At 40.9% G+C, this 19,611-nt stretch overlaps 1 protein-coding gene across 1 annotated transcript in view; it reads left to right on the forward strand.

Moving 5' to 3' along the window:
• DDRGK1 (DDRGK domain containing 1) overlaps positions 1-19,200 on the forward strand; it is a 40,503-nt gene extending 21,303 nt beyond the window's left edge. The window contains exons 5-9 of the mRNA XM_059817828.1: positions 7,340-7,462; positions 9,622-9,660; positions 14,232-14,288; positions 15,705-15,753; positions 17,618-19,200. Of these exons, the coding sequence (XP_059673811.1) occupies positions 7,340-7,462; positions 9,622-9,660; positions 14,232-14,288; positions 15,705-15,753; positions 17,618-17,790 (441 nt within the window). The 3' untranslated portion in view covers positions 17,791-19,200. The remainder of the gene's footprint in view (positions 1-7,339; positions 7,463-9,621; positions 9,661-14,231; positions 14,289-15,704; positions 15,754-17,617) is intronic.
• Positions 19,201-19,611: the final 411 nt, after the last annotated feature.

Consider the following 19,611-nt stretch of genomic DNA (forward strand, 5'->3'; position numbering starts at 1 on the left):
TGGCTACTTAAATTTTGTAATTTTAACCTTTTTTTTTGTTTGGTTCGTTTGTTTGTTTTTCCCAGTAGCCTTTATCAGGGCAGCAAGCCAACCCACCATGCTACATCATGAACATTATTCTGCTACTTAGGGGAAAGTGGTTTCAATATTTTGTTTTTTGCTTGGGTCTAAGACAAGTTGATAATCCAGTAACCGCTGAACATTTTTGAGTGTGGATCAAAGTAAATGTGTCTGACAATATTTAATGTCCATTGTCAACTGTTTTCTAGTAATGTTAAGTCTCTGTCTTCATCTGAGTCTTTAACAGGAAACAGAACAATTCAAGATTTGTACATGTTTATGCTGTGTAGCTCGAGTTCCTGCTTCAGTCAGCAAAGAAAGCAGTATTACAGGGAGCATGGTAATCACAAGACTTCAGTGTTTTAGTCTTGACCAGGGGATAGGAGGGGAAACAAATTGAATTAATAGATACCTGATTACTGTGCATGTAAGCGTAGCCTGTCTTTATGATCATAACCTCTTGTCTTTCAAATCTTGTTACAGACTGATTGTATGATGTAAAAGGTACTGCCTCTCTCTTCTAGGCCCCTATAAACGATAAAGGGATCATTGGATTTATTGCATTTTTTAGAGAATACATAGAATAAAATGTCATTTATACGTTCCTCTAGAGAAAGGATTCTTCATTTCCACAAGTAACGTTTTGTCATGAGTAAGCCCTTGTGAACTACACATGTGATGATACTATTCCCCCATATAAGTTAGGAGCTGGAAAGGCAAAATTATGAAAGGTAGCTCAAATAGTGATTGATAGTCGTGAGATAAAAACGAGAGGGTAGCTGGTTATGATTTTTGGAGGCAGTTTGATTACTGACATTTCTGTAGTTTATATAATCCTAAATGGCACAAGAAATTTAGAGTTTATCACTAAAGTTTGTCTGAGAAATGTTGTGGTTGTGAGATAGCTTCCTTTTCCAGTACATTAGAGTGTTTCTGCAGGTATAGTGACAGTGGCAAGTCTTTAGTTTTTATTTCTTTTTTCTGTAGTACAGGAAAGGTATTAAGACCACTGATGAAGGCTATTGCCTCCAGGAAAAGTAGTGACATAAGTGCCTGAATTGTTTGTTGTTTCACTTGCTGCACATTCAAAGATTTGAACTCATAAATTTGGTGGTTATGCTTTATTTCATTTAATTGCAAATAAATTTAATTAGTGTATTTACAAGAGAGCTTAAGTGATGAGCAGTTAATCTCCAAACAAGCGCATCCAGCTTTGTTAGCTAAATTTCAGTTGTACCTTTTTTTCAATCTCTCTCCCAATAAGTGCTACCAAAATGATGCAAACTTCTGTGAGCATTGAGATTGCTTTACATAAAGGAGAGTTTCCTTTCAGTGTTTCAGCTACAACCTTAAACTAACAGTCAAACCCTAGTCAACAGCAATGGGCGATTCCTGCGCCATTAAATACCATCTGAAAGTTTGTCAGATGATGAGGGAAGCCAAATAGATTCAGGAGAACAGAAAATCATGTTGCAGCGTGCAGATCTAGAAATTCCCCAGTGCTGATCTTTGATAAAGTCCCTGGGACTGTTAACCCCTTCACACATAGCCCCCACTCAAGTAGTTTAAGATAGGAGTCTAGTGGAAATAATGAATTCTTGATTCAGATGAAAACCCACTTTGTTTTATAGGCAAACTGGTATCTGTCTCCAATTATTTTTGGGCAGCTCTACACACTGCTATACTACAAGTGGGAACTGTGCCTTCAGGGGAGTTATGGGGGCTCAAATCTTGCATATTCTTCAGAAAAATAACCCCCTGGTCCTATTTAAATATATTTGTATGCACATATAAATAAAATGTGGTTGCCCCTTGGCTCAAGTGTTGCAAACCAGATAATATATTTTTAAATTCAAGTTTCCTTTCCAGTGTTCTGATGACCTGATTGGCTCTGCATGTGAGGAAGCTCCTTTATAATTGGCATTTGCTTCAGCTCTGCTTTACCCTGGGGATTTCCCTTTCACTCTTGGAGTTTTTTAGTGGTGAGATGGTTTACCAACTGCCACCTTATCAATGAGAGCGAACTTCCTCTGATGTTGCAAAACAGTGTCTTCATACAAAACCTTGCAGATTGCTCGCACAAGCTTTTTTTTTTCCCCCCCCCGTGCACAGGGATTTTTGTAGATTTTGCTCCCTCAGCCTAGCTTTGCCACGCTAAGGAAATTGCTTGTGCAGATGCAGTGCTCACAGCTATCACTCTTCTATGCTAAAATGCAGCATTGAACAGGATGTGTTGCCTGTAAATCCATTGCAGAGTAGACTGCTCTGGAAACATAGCTTGATACAGGAGAGAAACTACCAGTCTTCCAGCAAGCAAGCTTTTAACTGTTGTGAAATAAAAGGCCACAGCAGGAGTGCGGACTGGTGTTTGTTCACTGTTACATTAAAACGAGATCTGTATTGCTCAAGCATAGCTGTGCCCAAAGTTTCCAAGCTAGGGCAATTTCATTTAAGCTTTCAGTTTTGCATTTAAGTGCCTAAATAAATGGTCTGGATCTTCAGAGCTATAGAAATGGCGAATTGGCTAGTGATCCCAAGGGTCATGTTGAAGCTTTTGAGAACTAAGACCCTGAAGTTTTGCTCTTTGATTTGATATTTGATCATGTAAGAATAGGCACCAAGTTTTAAAGTGTTGATTGTTAAGTTATTATGTGTAGCCTTATGAGAACATTGAGATTTGTGTGCCTTTTGTTATCTGTTTGGCATTTATATCCACTACTCATCCATAACAGTGCATTTCTGGAGGCTGATGGAGACTACTACGTAGTTTCAGTTTAAGCATCAGTTTTCAAGTGTGTACGCTTTCCTGAAAATTAATTTCTCCTAAGGAAGTACAAGTTGAAAAGCTTGCAGAAAACTCGTTCTACTCTGATTTTGAGGGGATGAGGACTGGTAAGAACACTTATTCTGTCTTTCTAAAGGTATTTTTTTATTTTGTGTCTAAACAGTGAGGGAGGGAGTAATCCTAGAGATCCATCTGCTCTGTGCCAAATTATTTACTGTAAAGTCCCTTTTCTTTTCCTGCAGAACTTGCACTAACAGCACAAAAACTGGATGTTACACAATGAGGGTTTCTTTGGTCCGTGAACCTCAAAGCATTTGGCATAGGAACCATATGCTTTTCCTCATTCTGCATGTTAAGGAAACAGCCGCAAGCCAGGAACGACTGGTAGCAGGTGGTGGTTGAAGAGAGTCCAGTGTTTGCTCTACCTTCCTCGCTAGCAATGAGATCCCTTCCACTTAGCAGTCGAATAAGCTGCCTATAAATGATTTGTTTGTCAGCAAGTTGGTCCTTTATCTGATTTGGAGGAGAGTTGGCACAGTGCACAAGTGGCAGTTTCGGGGAAAGCTGCTTAGGCAAAGGTCTCAGAAAAGCTACTTACTCTATAAGCCAATATCGCTTAGTCTCAGTGTCACCTTAAATGGGTTACTGCATTGAAGGCTAGAAACGGTGGTTCAGTATCTTCTTGCTGGACAGTACTGTGAGGGTCCTCACCCTTAGCTAAAAATAGTAATGCATGATAAACCTTCGAAGGCTGTAATCTGTCAACCAGCCAGAACAATGCAGTTACTCAAGCAGCACCCCAGGACTCCAGAGGGATTTGTGATCCCAAGAGTCAAGGTCTGCTTCTAGCTGCAAGTCTTAGAGTTCTCACATCGCGATGGGTTTCACCTGGTAAAAGACTGCTCTTGTGCAGTTGGCACAATTAATGTTTTTGATGTCATGGAAATAATCATTGCTATCAAGGTAAGAGGCAAACAGAAGGTAATGATCTGAAAGGAACCTCACAGCAAATCCAGGTCCTCAGTGGGCAGGTGGGACGGAGGGAGCCTGGAGAGGAGTGGAAGGACTGGGACTAGGTGCAGTGGGAAATAGGTGCTGCCCAGATCTGGTATAGGAAGGGGTAAGGGTGTCAAACAGTGTCTCCCAGAGTGCTGGAGATCCACAGACTGCACTGGAAGCTCTTGGGTCTCTGCCACGCAAGGTAGCACACGAGACTCATAGCGAGCATGCAGAGGTAGAGTTGATCCAGCAGTGATATGTGTGGACTTTTTGTCAGAACAAGGAGAGAAGAAAGAAAGGTTTGAGTGATTAATTTCTTTAATTTTTTTTTCCAATAAAGACATGATCAGAGTGGGAGAGTTTGTTCTTCACATGCAGTATAGTAAATTGATCAAAAGGAACTCTTTACAATGTACCAAGCCCCTCGTTTGGGTACCATTTGGGTGGGTGAGGAGAGAAGCGAACCTACTTCAAAAAAAAAAAAAAAAAGGCAAGCAGCTGAAGGTGAGCATCTGCAGTTACCAAATTTCCATGATGCTGGGATTTCCCCACCACCCCACCCATCGTTGAAGGGAGGTGGCCCAGCTATTATCTCTCCTCTGAGCCACATGCTTTACCACTTAACTCCGCAGCAGTTAATGAGATCAGAATGGGGAGAGGCAAAGAAACCTGACTAACAAAGATGTGGGTTTTTTTAAGTTTATATTTGACCTGAGTGCCCCCTGTATGACTTGCATGAAGCAAGTGCTGGGCTCTGTTTCATTAGCAGACCCTGGGGTGCTGAGAGTGTTTCCATGTGTGGGTTAAGTATACCGACAGACTGGTTTTTGTGGGAATGCAACCTGCCTAAATTTGCCCCTGCACCTACCTGCAACTGCTGCATGACTTGGGCAATGTGAAAGAAGAGTGCTAGCGTGATGGTGAAAAAAAGAGCTGAGAATAAGCATTAACAGACAGCCTGACTTCACTAGGGTTCCCTCTGCTCAGCTTCCATTACTGTTGCTGGTTGCTTCTCCCAGGGTGTTTATGCAAAGTCATCTCTCCTCTTGGCTTTGAACCAGTTTACAGTTTGACTAAATCCTTTTTCTACAGATTGAATCGCAGGTGAATTTAAGTGGCAAAGCATGTGAGACTGTGCAGGAAGTGGCTGGGATTTTTAGTTATGATGAAAAACTTCTGGAAATACTTAGCATTATGGAGGAGGCTACAACCACCAGGAGACATGAGGCTTTGAGGGCTGACGTGCTTTAGCTACCAAAGCAGTGGCTCAGACCACCTGGAAATGCTCTGCTGATCGTAGCATCAAAATTTAGGATCTGGAAAACAAACTCATGTTGGCCTTTAGGGAGACTGCAGAAGAGGGACTGGCAGCTGAGTGCTTTGCCACTCTCACAGCAGAGGTGCTTTTCTGCATATGTTGGAAATGGAAGTACTGATATTAACGTGCCGGTATGCTTTAATAAAATTGAAGGTACTGTTCTTCAGGTAGGTAAGGAAGACAGGAATGAGTCTTGTTCATTTGTTGTTAGACTTTTCAGAAACAGGAAAATATTTTTTAGTTATTGTTGCTATCAGTTATAAATGGGACACTGTCTTCTGATTAATTGTTTTTGTAGAACCATCTAGAAATTTGCCAAAGCAATTTGCAGGTTTTGTGATTATTTTTTTCTCATTTCAAATCCTGTTGAATTACAACCTCTGTAATAGACCAGGGGAAGAACCTTATTCTTGTATTTCCAGGATCAAGATTAAATTTAATGCACTTACAAGAAAAGAGCAATTGCTGTCACTTCCAAATGAAATATGGTTATGTTGTTCTTGGCACCTGTAGCACTTATAAGGAAAAAATCTACTGTTGGGCTTTTGCTAATAATCATTACAGTGATGAATGACCCAGAAAATGGTCTTGTTTTGTCTCAAGAGCTTCCTCAGATCTGTAGTTTTTTCAAGAGACAGCGGTTAAAAAAAATGGTTTTGACTTTGCACATACAGTAAGATCCTTTCAGTCCTGTTTTTATCATGCTTGTATGTTGGTAGCATTCCTGCTCATGACTTTCTGGGAGTTTGATTAAACCAGACCAAATACACCCTCCCATCCCCATTTCTGGTATCTTGCTGATTTTGGCCTTATGTGGCATCTTTTTTAATACGAACATTTTTCAATATATTTAATTACCTGTTCTTCTCTCTTCCTGTTTTAATGGAACAAGTGTTTGCTTTCCAGCCATTTAAGGAAGCAATTACCCTATTAGTGTCAAAGATGTAGCAGGCAAGCATTTACAGATCAATATAATTGTTCTTTAAGAGATCAATTCCTGTGCTAATAGTAAAGGAATGCCCAGAGATTGTCACTGAAATTTGAAGAACTCATCTTTCTAAGTTTTAATCGAGCCTTTGCAATGTGATAGCAACCAGAGGCCAGTCAAATTGGAATCTCATTGTATCAGGTGCTGTACAAACATAAATTTCTCTGTGGAAGAAACCATTGTGTAAGGAAACATTTTTCTTCTGTGTGAAGTTACATGTGTGAAGTGTTTTGGAGATAAGCAAAACAAATTTTAAAAGAAAATAATGGGAAGCTGCAAATTTATATACTCCCAGTAAAAACCTGTTCTTATTTGAAACACTTTTTAAGTAATCTATGACATTCCAAATCTTTTAATCACAGTTTTGCTGTGTGAATGTGTGACTGTACCACATTACCTAGTATGCATCACCATTTCACTGATGTCAGGCTTGGAGTTTTCTGGGTTGGCTTTATTTTATTTTTTTTTTTTAAGACTTTAATATTTCTTTCAGGGTAGGTAACTGAAAGTATTTTTATTGCAAATAACTAAAAGCAGAGCCTGTAGGTTTTGGTTAACAGTGAAACATGTAAAAAAACCCTTTTTTTAATACAATCGTACCTTGTCTCCTATGCCTAAAATACTTTCTTTACATTCCATGTAGACATAGTTTGCTTGTATGTCATAAGAAAGAAATTTGACTTGAAACTGTTTTAAAGGCCAGCTTCTTCTCACATATAGAGGTGGACACCAGTGTAACTCTACTATTCTTTGTGATCACTCCCAATGTACATTAGCGCATGTCAGAGCAGAATTGGGGCCAGTTACTGAAAATGTGGATGTTGCATCAAAGTACAGTTAGGGGCAGGGACTTCCTGTCACGGGATCTGCAGAAGAAACATATTCATGCAAATTAAGAAAGCAGGTTGCTATATAAGAGTGGTTTTCTCCTCTGTGTCAGATCTGTTAAGAACCAGCCTAGCTGTATTGTCTGCAAGCTTACACTACCATGTGAGATGGTCCCTACCTTAAGGGTGGCTTCTAAAATTAATGATGCCATCAAGGGAGAAGTTCGACTCATATGAGAAACTTTTTATCTGCTGTCTGTCGTAGTAAAGCCAGACTGCAGATAAAGATGATGTTACTTTGCTTAAAACTAAACCTGATTTGGGGAGGAGCAAACTGACCACTTGTCATCTTTTCTGTTCAGGAAGAGGAAAAAAGGAAGGCAAAGGAAGAAGAGGAGAAGAGAGAGTATGAAGAGTACCTGAAGCTGAAGGAGAGTTTTGTAGTAGAAGAGGAAGGGGTTGAAGAATCAATGACGGAGGAAGAGGTATGTATGTTAGGCTGTTACTGCAGTTGCCTTTATCTTTTGTTAGACTCAGGTTGTCCTTGCTGCATTCTGTCTTGTGTAAAATGAACTTGAAAGTAGGTGTCAGCCAAATGTTTTTGCTTGTAAAAGCTAAATTGTGTATATGGCACATGTTAACCTGGAGTATTTCCTGGGGAGTGCTACAGTCCCTCATTCCAGACTCCTACAAGTTAGTTTAGAGTACTAAGGCAAATGCATATTGCTGGAAATTAGGTCTCTCCTTGCTTAATGTAAGGACTGAAATACAACTCACCCTGGAAGTCAGATGCTCTTTTACTGTCGTCAGCTTTGCTCTACCCATATACAGTGGGCCAGGTGAAAGCAAGGCTAAATACAGAGTTTGGTAGTGCCCACATATCTTGGGAGGAATTGCTTGGTTTTGGTTTTATTTTCTAGACCAAACAGAGCTGCTGTGAAATCAAAGGAAAAACCAACCTTTTGTCTTAAAATGCTTCTGTTAAGAGAATTCACGGACACAGCCTAGGCGCTTGTAGGTTGTACGCTGATTGCTGTGCTTGACAGTATTTCAAACTCTGCGTAACATTCTAGCATGCTCTTCCTGTGGCTGCCTGCAGACGTGCTGCTGGGGATGGTGGTTGAAATGTAACACTTGACATAATATCACAGCAAACTTGAAAAAGTTCTACTGTTGTGGGAGGCAGTGTTCTTATTCTGTCTGCTGAAAACCTGTTAGACTAATTTTAATTGCTATCAAATGCTGAAGTTGCTCTTGTTGGGTTCTGGCTGCCAAATTTGAGCTGTCCAAGGCATTTCACGATAAGTATTTTTTTCAGGGCCGTGTGTGTGTTTGCTCCTTTACTAAAGCGACCCTGTTGAATTTAATGGATTTGCCCTTAGCGTGACTGGGAGTGGCTTGAGCTGAGGAGCTTGTAGTGAGTCAGTATTGCTTGACACTAGTCACAAGTTCTCACTGTGGACCCCTTCCCATTGAGATAAAATCCTCCATCATGCTGGGATTAGCCCCAAGAGAAGGTGTATCTGGTGATGGGGAGTTTCCTAAGGTGCAGAAAACAGCAAAATGCATACTTTCTATTGAAAGTTCTTTCAAAAATGTATGCCTGTCTTGTTAGAAGACCAGATTTTACCTAAATATTAAATTGTTCTGCTTTAGATAATCTTCAAAGCTAGAATGTGTTTATTGTTTGTGTTGCTACAGCTGCCTGTCAAGGAGAAATTAATCCTTCTGTATGTTCACTCGTATGTTCACTCAATCTTTCTATATGCTCACTCAAAAGAGCTTGGCAGGCAGTTGATGATGTCTGGATCTCAGCATAAGATATCTTTGGTAGGAGTGGGGAGATAGAATGTTAATAGTAGGTGATTTGAAAGTCATCTTCAGAAGCAATCACAGGTACATAGTTATTTGGAGACACCAGCCTTTCAGAAAGGGCAAGTCACCTTCTGCCTTGTGGTGGATAATGTACTGAAGCATTTTAGTATCCTGTTACAATAGATGACTCTGCCATGTGTTTTTGAGGCAAGTGTGCTGAAACTCATGCTGAAAATTAAGGTCCTGAGTCCAGAGCTAAGCAATTAATTAAGGCTGATTGATTTCCAGGGTCGCAGAGTAACTTGATCTCCTGTTAAATGCACATTGTTTGCATTGCCTTTGAAAATTGAGCCACTTATATTAAAATGCCGGATTTCAGGTGCATAGCTTTGAAAACGGCTTGAGCTTCCACATGTGTTGCGCAGCTGTGTGCTATACTTGACCATCTGCATGAGCTGTCTCCTGAATCACCTTTGTACAAAATGTCCTCAGTATGTATATGTAACTTAATGCACAAACTCACCCAGATGTGATTTATTTCAGGGTATGTATGATGTGAAGAAAAAAGATTCAAAGATTACCTTTCGGAAAACACTTAAACGCAAATTGTACTTGACCCATATTCTGTCTTAGAAAATACCTGTCATAAATTCCTACTTAAGATTAAATCTGTATTTTTTTTCCAGTTTAAAATAATCCTCAGTGTGTATGTTTAAAACTTTGGAAGTATGCAAGCTAAACACTTTTATAATATTTGTACTCAGCAGGTTTGCGATGCATTTAATGTTCATGAGTTTAAAATAACAATTGTTTTCCTTGCTCTATCCAGTCTCGCAGCTTTCTAATGGAATTTCTCGAATATGTTAAGGTAAGCTACCATTGGTCATTCTCTTCCTTCCATACTTGATAGATTGTGTAAAATATCTTTGTCAAAGGGCTGAGTTGCAGAAGGAAGGGAAATCTTTACTTCCTCTTTGATTTACTTAAATATTCAACAAGTAACAAAAATGGTACCTTAGATAAAGCCTGCATTATTTACTTAACCATGCATGAGCATGTCCATCGTTGTTAAAATGGTTTCTAATTATGGCTGTGTCTTGGCTTTTTGGGGCAGGACTGTAGCTCTTGCCCTCTTTCATAAGGTTAAGTGTTATAAAGTCTGCATCTGGTGGATCACCCTCGGAGTTTATGGACAGCAATGTTTGTGGGATTTGGGACATTCAGGCTTTTTGTTTGTGAACGTTTAGATTTAGAAAACAGTCTCTACATCTCGGCTCAGCATGAATGAGAATTGCTGTACCAGCATGTGGCCTGCCGTGCAGGATGTGTTTGTGTCTGAAACACTGGCATTGTAAAGGTCAATCCAACTTTTCATGCGATTTCTTTTCCCTTTTTTATCCGTGCAAGTTGCAATGTTGTCTTGATGTTTGGAAGGGATATTTAAGGAGATCACTTGTTTTTAACAGGGTGTGTTAGTCTCCCTTTCATCATATTGTATGGTTGGTTATTTAAAACCTGTGGTGTGCTCATGAGGTTTTCCACTTTCGATCTGTAAGGACAAATGCTTCTTTCTCCACTATTGGAATATCAAAGGTCAAATGCATTTTTCCACTCTTACTCTTACAATGTTACACAAATCTTTTGTCCTAATTAATCCCTTTCTTCCTTTACTGGAAACTGGACTTTTATCTGACAATGTATGGCATGTATGTGAAAGGCTTTGTTAGTAAGCGAATCACTTGTATACTTAGTGGCATCGTAATCATTTTGTTAATTTGCAATCTCTGGACGCTGGGCCAGTTTTGCATGTCCATTATCCCAGCAAAAACGTGGACTTAAACACAGGTTTGTCTCATGGGTAGCTCTCTGTAAGGAGGCAATTTGAGTGATTGCCATGCAAGTCTGAACAATGGCTCGATCGTTCTAGAGTCACTGCAAAGCTGCGGAGTAAGTATCTTTTGCTGTGCTGCTCTCTGCCTCCTGTGTCACTGGGACTTGTGGTGGCGTATCCCATTGCCATCAGGCCACAGTGAGAGAGGCTGCTAGGTTTACATCTGTCAAGTGCTTTCTGATCAACGTGATCTCTGGGCGTAACTTGGAGATGTGTAAGCTAGTAGCACTCAGACTTAGGACATTTTTTCATTGCTGCAGCCCAAATGAAAATAGCTCCTGTTCACACACCAAGTCCCCAGCATAAGCCAGGCAACTCTGTTCAGAAGCACTGCCAAAAGCAGATGAGACAGCTGAGAAGAGATTGGAAAAGCTATGGGTGACATGTTTAAAGAGCCTAAGTAAAACCATGGCATGACGATGAACCATCAGATGGCACATTTCGTTTTGGAGCCATTCAGCGGTTTCAATATTGTGTTTTCCACAGAAGCCAGAGAGATTTCTTTGAAGGGAGGGAAACTTTGAAATGGCTATGTCTGTTAAGACCACCCTCTGTTTCAACGACTAACTGTGGAAGTGAACTACATGGTACAGTGTGATCCCAGTTCACCTGTTCCCATCTAAGGCTTTCAAGGTACTGCCAAACTGTAGATTAGGAAAACATGCTGTTCTTTATTGATAAACAAGCTGCCCTAGGATACCAGTAGGTAGAACAATAGGATATTTCAATGTCCCTTGGGATCTTCCACTAAAATTGGGAGGGTTTCCAAGGGATAAAGCAGTAGGGTCCGATTCTGCACGTTGCCCTGGTGGTTGTGGTGGATGGAACAGATTAGTCACAAACTCTCAGTTCAGTGTTTAAGCACATATGTATAGTTTTATATTAGTCACTTCTACTTGACGTCAGAGAAATTAAGCACGGGGTGAAAACCTAATTCAGCAGTGCTTCGACACCTGATTTCCTATGTAGAGATGAGTTGCAGAACTGGGGCATTGCCTTCTTTTACAAGTTTTAGTATTTTTTTTTTTTAATCTTGAAAGTATACTTAATATATAGATTATATATAGCCCTCATCTTCTGTTCTATTCACAGAAACTGTTGACTTATATCAAGAAGCAGTGCTAAGCTGCTAGTAGCTGTCTGAAAAACTTATAAAGTAAAAGAGCAACTGGCATTTTTAAAAATTTTAATTTAGCTCTTCTGTTGAATAACTTATTTTACTGGTATAACTGGTTGAAGGTAGCTCACCCCATGCTTCATTCCTAAGGGTGTTGGAAATAAAATGCAGCCTCTTTTCTCCAGCTGTGCCTCGTGGGATTGTTTTAAATGGGATTTTTTTCTCAAAGGCACCAAAAGGATCGACGCCCCCCCCCCCCTTTTCTGAAAGCTGAGCATCTCCCTGCCTTTTGAGGCTTTCATAGCAGCCCCTCAACCTCAATCTGACTGCTGGAATGTCACCACCTCACACCTCACGTTGTGGCATTATCTCTGCTGCAGTCGCCATCCTGTGTGTTTATTTCTTACAGTGGCCAGTCCTCAAGTTACAGACTTGACTGCTCTGCTCTCAGAGAAGCAGAATAACCAATTCTTAATGGGAGCCTTATGGTTTTACTCAGCAGGGCTGTAGCTGCCCAACACACCTTACAAACCAGCTCTGTGGGCTCTCTGAGCACTTAAAAAAAAATTAATAATGAAGCGGGCAGAGGTTAAAGAGCACTAGCTCTCTCAGCCCAGGGAAATACGAACCTGCGCTTTGTCCATCCAGCTGCTTTCACCTGGCTTGACAGTATATCATTGAATGCCTCTGCAATACAGCCAGTGAACTGAAACAGCGAACTCTGTTTTCACTACATTTGAAAGGGATAGCGAAGGACTCGGAGGCTTTACCTATTCCTGATTTTTCTTTAAGAAAAATGACGCTTACAAGACAAGGAAAAAACCCTACTCAACTTAATCCTGGGAGCTCTTACTCTGTTTCATCCTTTGCTGAGGACAGCAGCAGAATCATACCTAAAGTTAAATGAATTCAGCAAAGTGTAGATGCGTATATTGCTTTATGAAAGTTAAGCCTGTCTCTTAAATGTGAAGCATGTGGTGAAGTGTTTTGTTGGCTTGGGACCTCACAAAGTTGTTACATTTCGGAGTGTGTGTGGGGAGTGCATCCTAATTCCACCCCACCCTCTGGGCTCTTATTCACAGCAGGATCTATCTTGGAAGGCTTCCAGTAAACTTGGTCATTGAGGGTGAATATCTTTAAGTGAAGGTTTAAATCCTGTTTTTCTTGTTTATGTGGCTTTGCACCCCCCATCCTTTTAAAAGAAGATGTGACGAATCTTGGCAGTTCCCAGCTCTGAGAACTGAATTCCATGGACTGGTTCCAGTTCCATGCGTTCAGTCCATGGTGTTCAGTTCTCTAGCTTGGCTGCATTGAACTTCACAACTACGCAGTCTGTGTGTGGCTTTTTTGTCTGATTTTATTAATGAAAAAGATTCATCTCTTTCAGCCTCTCTTTATTTCTTCAGTGTCCTTCCAGTGTACTCTCAAGATCAGAAACAAATGCATTTATTGTTTGAAGTACTGCATCTGATAATGTAGATGTAGCTCTTGTGGCCGTACATATATGGCTCTCAGGAACGTAGTCCAGAATGTTAACTGAACAGTTTTCAAAAGTTTTATACTTTCCAAATTCCTTATAAACAGTGCATTCTTTTACTGTGTCTAAACAGATGAGTTTCTAAAACTTTTGCAGATAAGAAAACAGGAACCAAGTAGCTCCAGATGAGTGCACCAGGTGTTTTCTCTGTAATTCTCTGGAGCTACAGAGAAGCATAAAACCAGATGTGAGCAGTGGTGACTGCGTCCTGACTGAGAAAGGCTGCAGTAAGAATCTCTTTCAGAAGCAAAATGAAAATTTGCAGTTCCCGCTTCTGCCTTTGTTCTCAGAGATCATTGTGCTGCCTGTGCAGGAGTGTGCTAGCAGTACGCTTCCAGCACTGACAATTTTAATAAGGTGTTCACTTGCTTAGGAAGATTATTATGGCATTAATACACATGACATCAGTAAAACAGACTAAAGGACTTAATGCTGCCAGTCTTGTCTGGATTTTTATGTATGCACTGATATATACCAGTGATCATTTTGAAAGGTACTTTGAAACATGTCTCAAACAAAAAAGGGGTCTTGCTAAAGCATACTGGAAATTAGAGGTAGCAGTTGAGAAACTCAGGGGGCAGGGAGAAGATAGACGTAGTTGTTTATTGTGCTTGTGCTCATCCTGTCCTCCTAACGTAAGGAAAGGTTCAGGATGAACGCTGGCAAATATATTTGAGTCTTCACTTAAGTGGGTCAGAGCATCCAGTCTTTCGGCAAAGCAGACTGGTGTAAGTAAGTTAGAGTTTTTCATCAGAGAAAAATGCTTACTAGGAAAAGTTAGGTAGAATGGCAGGTTCTACTTTGTCTATTAAATGCATTTTTTACTTGAAAGATAAAGAAATAGGCTAATAGTCTAACTCATCAACTGCATGTAACTCTTGTTTGTTTCCATAGAAAACAAAGGTAATCCAGCTGGAGGACTTGGCTTCACATTTGGGTTTAAGAACACAGGTAAGTACTAACTTTTGGGGTGCAAGTACAAGAAATGAGTTTACAATGACAGGAGAGAAAGTGAGTAAATAAGGGTAACATCTATGCAAGTGTCTCGGCATTACTGAAAATGCTTGGATTTTGGTGAAGATCAGCAAAGTCAGCCCTAAAAATGTGGCCATTCAGCCAGCCAGTGAAGGATTGTTGGCTTACAAGATGGTTTCAGTGAAAAGTGCTCAGTCTGCTTCTTGCAGAGCTGCCTGTCAGCTAATGGATCCTATAGTGTTTGCAAATCTAGTAATAGAGCAGCTCGGGGTACTTGGGAATCAAAAGCAGAGCTAGAAGCAAATTCAGACACTGCCTGCGTAATTGGACAATGTTGTTATGTTTGCAGACAATCAATAGATGAGGTGTTTTGCTCCAATTGCTTGTGTATTCGTGGAACATTAAAGAATTTGTATCTTCTGGTGCATCACTTAAGAAAATTGTCCCCCTCAGCACCATATAAGCCTGTCAAAGTGAGCTCATGGTGTGAGATCTGTACTTTATATTTTTTTTTCCCCTCTGTCCTCCTTCTGTTCTCTAAACATTTTACGTTTTGACTCTGAAGAATAGTCATGGCTTGGTTTATTTTCAGTTGAGCACATTTGACATATTTCTAAGTGACCAATGTTTTCTGTTCTGTACCTCATCTGATCCTGGGGTGCCCCTTCACAGCAGCTTACACTGCTGTAAGTCCAGGCTGCTGTGCCCCTGCCTCTCTTTTAAACTAGAACTTCATTTAAGCATGCAGTGAGTCAGTTAAGGGAATTTATCTGGTCAAAATCTAAACTATAATTTGCTTCTGCAGTCACATAAATAAAAGAGGGAGAGAGGCAGAACTGTGGAAACCAAGGCTTAGATACTAGCTTGAGGTGTAGTGGAATTGCATGCTTGGAGTACCTATAGAGTTAACCCAGCACTAAATTCAGCAAGTTGCTCTTTGGATTGGTAAAAGAGGTTTCCTTTTAAATGGAGCAGGAAAAAAAAATATAACAAGCTCTGGAATGTACTGAGTGTAGCCAGGTTCTTGGAGAAGTATCTCGGTGTACTTCATGGAACTTGGCGTGTTGCATTGACACTATACAGCCTTTCCCTGGGACGATGTGTATAACCACCCACCTTCCATAAAACTGATGGCTAACTGAGCAATTAAAGTCTCTTTTGGGGATAAGGAAGTTATTTGAACACCCCAAAATGCAGAAGCTCACTTCACCCTTCTAAGACCAAAGGGCTTACTGCATCTGTCTGTGTGGAAATACTGATGTATGTCCTTCACTGAAGTCTTTAATGCTGAGGAATTAAATGTAAGCCTCCATCTGTAGTTTATCTGAATATGTGAAACGTTTTTTGCCTTTCTCTTGATCAGTTTGTTATTTCTTTTTCCCTTCTGAACAGGATGCAATTAACAGAATCCAGGACCTGATGGCAGATGGCACTCTAACAGGTGACAGCCAAAACACAAAGGGGACTTTATTTTAGTGAATAGGTGGTGCAGAAAATGCCTTCACTGTGGTAGAGAGACTTCCACTGTAATTTCTGTTTTAAACTGTAGAAGATCCTAGTAGGACATGGTAAATAGATATTTTTATTATCCCTGCTTCAGCTGCCATGAAACTACTATTTAAAGCACTACTGGATGTGATTGCTCCCATGATGCATTATTTAGGTTGGACTTGATGATCTTACAGGTATTTTCCAACCTTAGTGATTCTGTGATTCTGTGATTATACAGAGGTGGGGATGAGTGTCCCCAACAGTTCAGGAACCAGCACGAGGTTCTGCATGTTGATTGACCCCTGCTGAAGGCCTTTAGGGGTTGCTGAGCAGCCAGCTGCAAATGATGTCTTCTGAAATCGGAATTTGAAAGAATCACAGAATTGCAGAACGACAGGGGTTGGAAGAGACCTCTGGAGATCATCTAGTCCAGCCCCCTGCCAGAGCAGGGTCACCCAGAGCAGGTTGCAGAGGAATACATCCAGGCGGGTTTTGAGTATCTCCAGAGAAGGAGACTCCACAGCCTCTCTGGGCAGCCTGTTCCAGTGCTCTGCCATCCTCAGAGTAAAGAAGTTCCTCCTCATGTTTAGATGGAACTTCCTATGACCAAGTTTGTGCCCGTTACCTCTCGTCCTGTCACTGGGCACCACTGAAAAAAGACTGGCCCCATCCTCCTGGCACCCACCCCTGAAGTATTTACAAGCATTGATAAGATTCCCCTCAGTCTTCTCTTCTCCAGACTAAAAAGACCCCAGTCCCTCAGCCTTTCATCATAAGAAAGATGATCCAGTCCCCTAACCCTCTTTGTAGCCCTATGTTTTCAGATAGTTTGCAAGCCTGTTTTAAAGGTGCTGTGGCTAAAGCCAGTACCATGGTACAGCACGCTGTGGGAGAAGCAAATGTCCCAGAGCACTTCAGGATGTGTAGTAAGTGAAGTGCTTATTCCTAGCCACGTACCCACGCAATCAAAGTTGGATTGTAAGCAGAGACTGAGTATGTGGGTAGCTCCCTGTCTGAACAAGTCTGTTTTATTTCTGGGCAGTCTTTTTCTTTCCGAGGATGAGGAAGGGAAAGGTGCCAATGCAAACATTTATTGACCTGATATTGTGGTCATGGCTGGGAAACAACTGTCTCGGTGGGTATGTGTGGATACCCATTCGAGTGACCTAAAAGTGGTCTGAATCAAAGCCTAAGGATATGTACTGTCCTAGCCGTGACTGTGGCCTAAAAGGCATGCCAGTGAGGATCTCTGCTTTGCATTTGGTCCTGTAATGCATTTAATGCATTAAGAACAGGAGAGGTCTCTTCTTGCTCTTGATGGAGCAATTGAATATGGAAATTGAGCTTCCCTTTTAGAAGGTAAGTTGGGATTCCCTCTTAGCTTACCCTTTTAGAGGGTAAGTTGGGATTGGCTGAGCTGGGCCCCACAGAGTCTCTGAATCACCTCCTGTGCCCTTCTGCTGCTCTGCTGTTCTCCGCCAGCTGCCTGAGCCCTGAACATCAACACTGAAACTATATACCTGAAGTAGCTGCTGTGGTACTCCCAGCTAACTGTGTACGATGAAAAGAATGTGTTGCTTTGCTCAACAAAATTAGTCTTACCAAGGCACTCGGGTATTGTCATAGCCCTGCTCAAAGACTCAACAGTAGAGAGGAGATAAAAGCCTGACCGCTAGCACGTTGTTCTGCCTGCCCTAGATATGAAATGCAGCCTCAGCAGTTTGAACATCCCTTCCAAAAGAAGTGACTGATGTCTGTCGGGAAGTGAGAGAAGCCAAAGAGCTGACTTCAAGGTCCTTTCTTTCCCTCTGTAGGTGTGATTGATGACAGAGGAAAGTTCATCTACATCACTCCAGAGGAGATGGCTGCCGTGGCTCAGTATATCAAACAGAGAGGACGAGTCTCCATCGCAGAGCTGGCCCAAGCAAGCAATTCCCTGATCAACCTCCAGCCTGACAGCCGAGCTGTTGCTCCAACTGTGGCATGAAATTGTGGCGTGAGAAAAATACAACAGGAGTTTAACCTTTTAATGAATAAGACACATAATTAAACAAGAACCCCTCTAGTCCATTCACGGTGCTTGAAGATAGGATGCTTTTCTTAAGGATCAGCTGCAAAATTTGATCAAAAGTTTTGCTTTTGGTTCTGTTAGAGCTGGTATAAAATAGGACAGTTGTTTGTACAACAGAGGCTAGCCAGGAACTTGGGGCTACACTCTGATGCACCTGTACCCCAGGAATAACAGTAGTTTATACACGGTTACTTTATATTGGCAGTCAGTCTCATGTGACTATACCCAAACTTCTTACTGTTTCCCGATTCTGATGTCTGTATCAAATATATTTGGTTTTGATTTGCATTTGGAATTTTCCAGGCTCGCTCTGCACTTATGGAGCTGTATAACTTTGTGTCAGTGACATACACAGCCCAGAATAATAGGTGTATAGGGGTGAGGCTTGCAGATGTTGTCTTCTGCATCAACACTGGAACGATAGAGTAAAAAGAAAATACTGCAAGTGTGACTATTCTTACTGAAATATATACTGAAACTCTAGAAAGAGTGCTTGCTGTGTCGTGAGAACTTCCAGAGGTTATTTCAGAAAACCTTTGCTATATAAATACGTTTTGCTTGGTTTGTATAATGTAGAAAGCTTGCTCACAGCCGAGCTGCGTTATTTTTCTGTAGCCAAGAGACAGAAACACCTCCAGGGAAAGGCTAACTCGCCACGTTTATTGTGCAGGCCAATTCTACTGATACCAGTCAGATTCTGATGATTCATCCTTTGAAGTAAGAGCCAGCTCAGCCTGTCTGAAGGCCTCAGACACCCCTGCCCCATGGCCTTTGTGTTCAGGATGTTTGGGGTTTTTTTAAATAAATTCAGGCACTATGAGTCATGCAATTAATGTTACAAGTAAATGATTATTAATATATTAATTGTAGGGGGGAGTATATTTCCTGCATAAGAATATTTATTTTTTTAATAGCCTAATTGACGCTTTAATTCTCCTTTCTGAAATCGACAGAATCTATGTGGATATACAGTAATTGGGGAGGGCAAGAGGGGCTGGTTTTGTCTCTGCCAAACTTAGAGTAGACTAAAAGCTGCATTATCAGTGAGAGGAGGTAGCAGTAAAACAATGGAAGGAAGCGTATTTCCTTTTTAATCTCTGCACTACTGCTGAATGTGATACTCTGCAGGAGTGCCGAGTTACAGTGCAGCACCACACGTTGATGTGAAAGATCGGTATGTCGTTACTGTGTTGCACTATAACCAGCAAAAAGATGACTTGAGATTTGAGGCTTTAAAGTCTCTTAATAATTCAAAATTTCATTTTGCCATGGTTTTTTTGTTCTGTCCTGAACTATTATTGTAATAAAATAAACAATATTGAAAGAATTGCAGATATTTGTATTTGAGATATCTTTTTTAATGTGTTAAAGGATTTTGAGAAAAAGGAGCCAGCCAGCAATGCCATAGACTCCAGTGTGCCAGTCAAAGACCAGAGGTATTCCATTAAATCCACTGAAACTGCTCCAAAGTGCACTCGATTTCTGTGAACGTAACAAGTAACACCATGTCCACTGTGCAGTGCAAGCTTGTGTCTGCTCTGCTAGTGCAACTGTGCCAGTAAAAACAGCCCCGCCACTTTAGCACGGGCTGAGAATGGTGTGTGTGATCTCCTTTTACGTACTTCTGTATCTTAGCTCAGACAAGATTTTCTGTCTTTTAATACAAAAATAATTGAGACTGTTTCGTTATTGGAGTTTCACAGGGCTGTGCCAAAGCCTAAAGGGTTGTTTGTGATT

The sequence above is a fragment of the Gavia stellata genome, chromosome 5 (genome assembly GCF_030936135.1).
Source record: "Gavia stellata isolate bGavSte3 chromosome 5, bGavSte3.hap2, whole genome shotgun sequence".
NCBI classification, from domain to species: domain Eukaryota; kingdom Metazoa; phylum Chordata; class Aves; order Gaviiformes; family Gaviidae; genus Gavia; species Gavia stellata.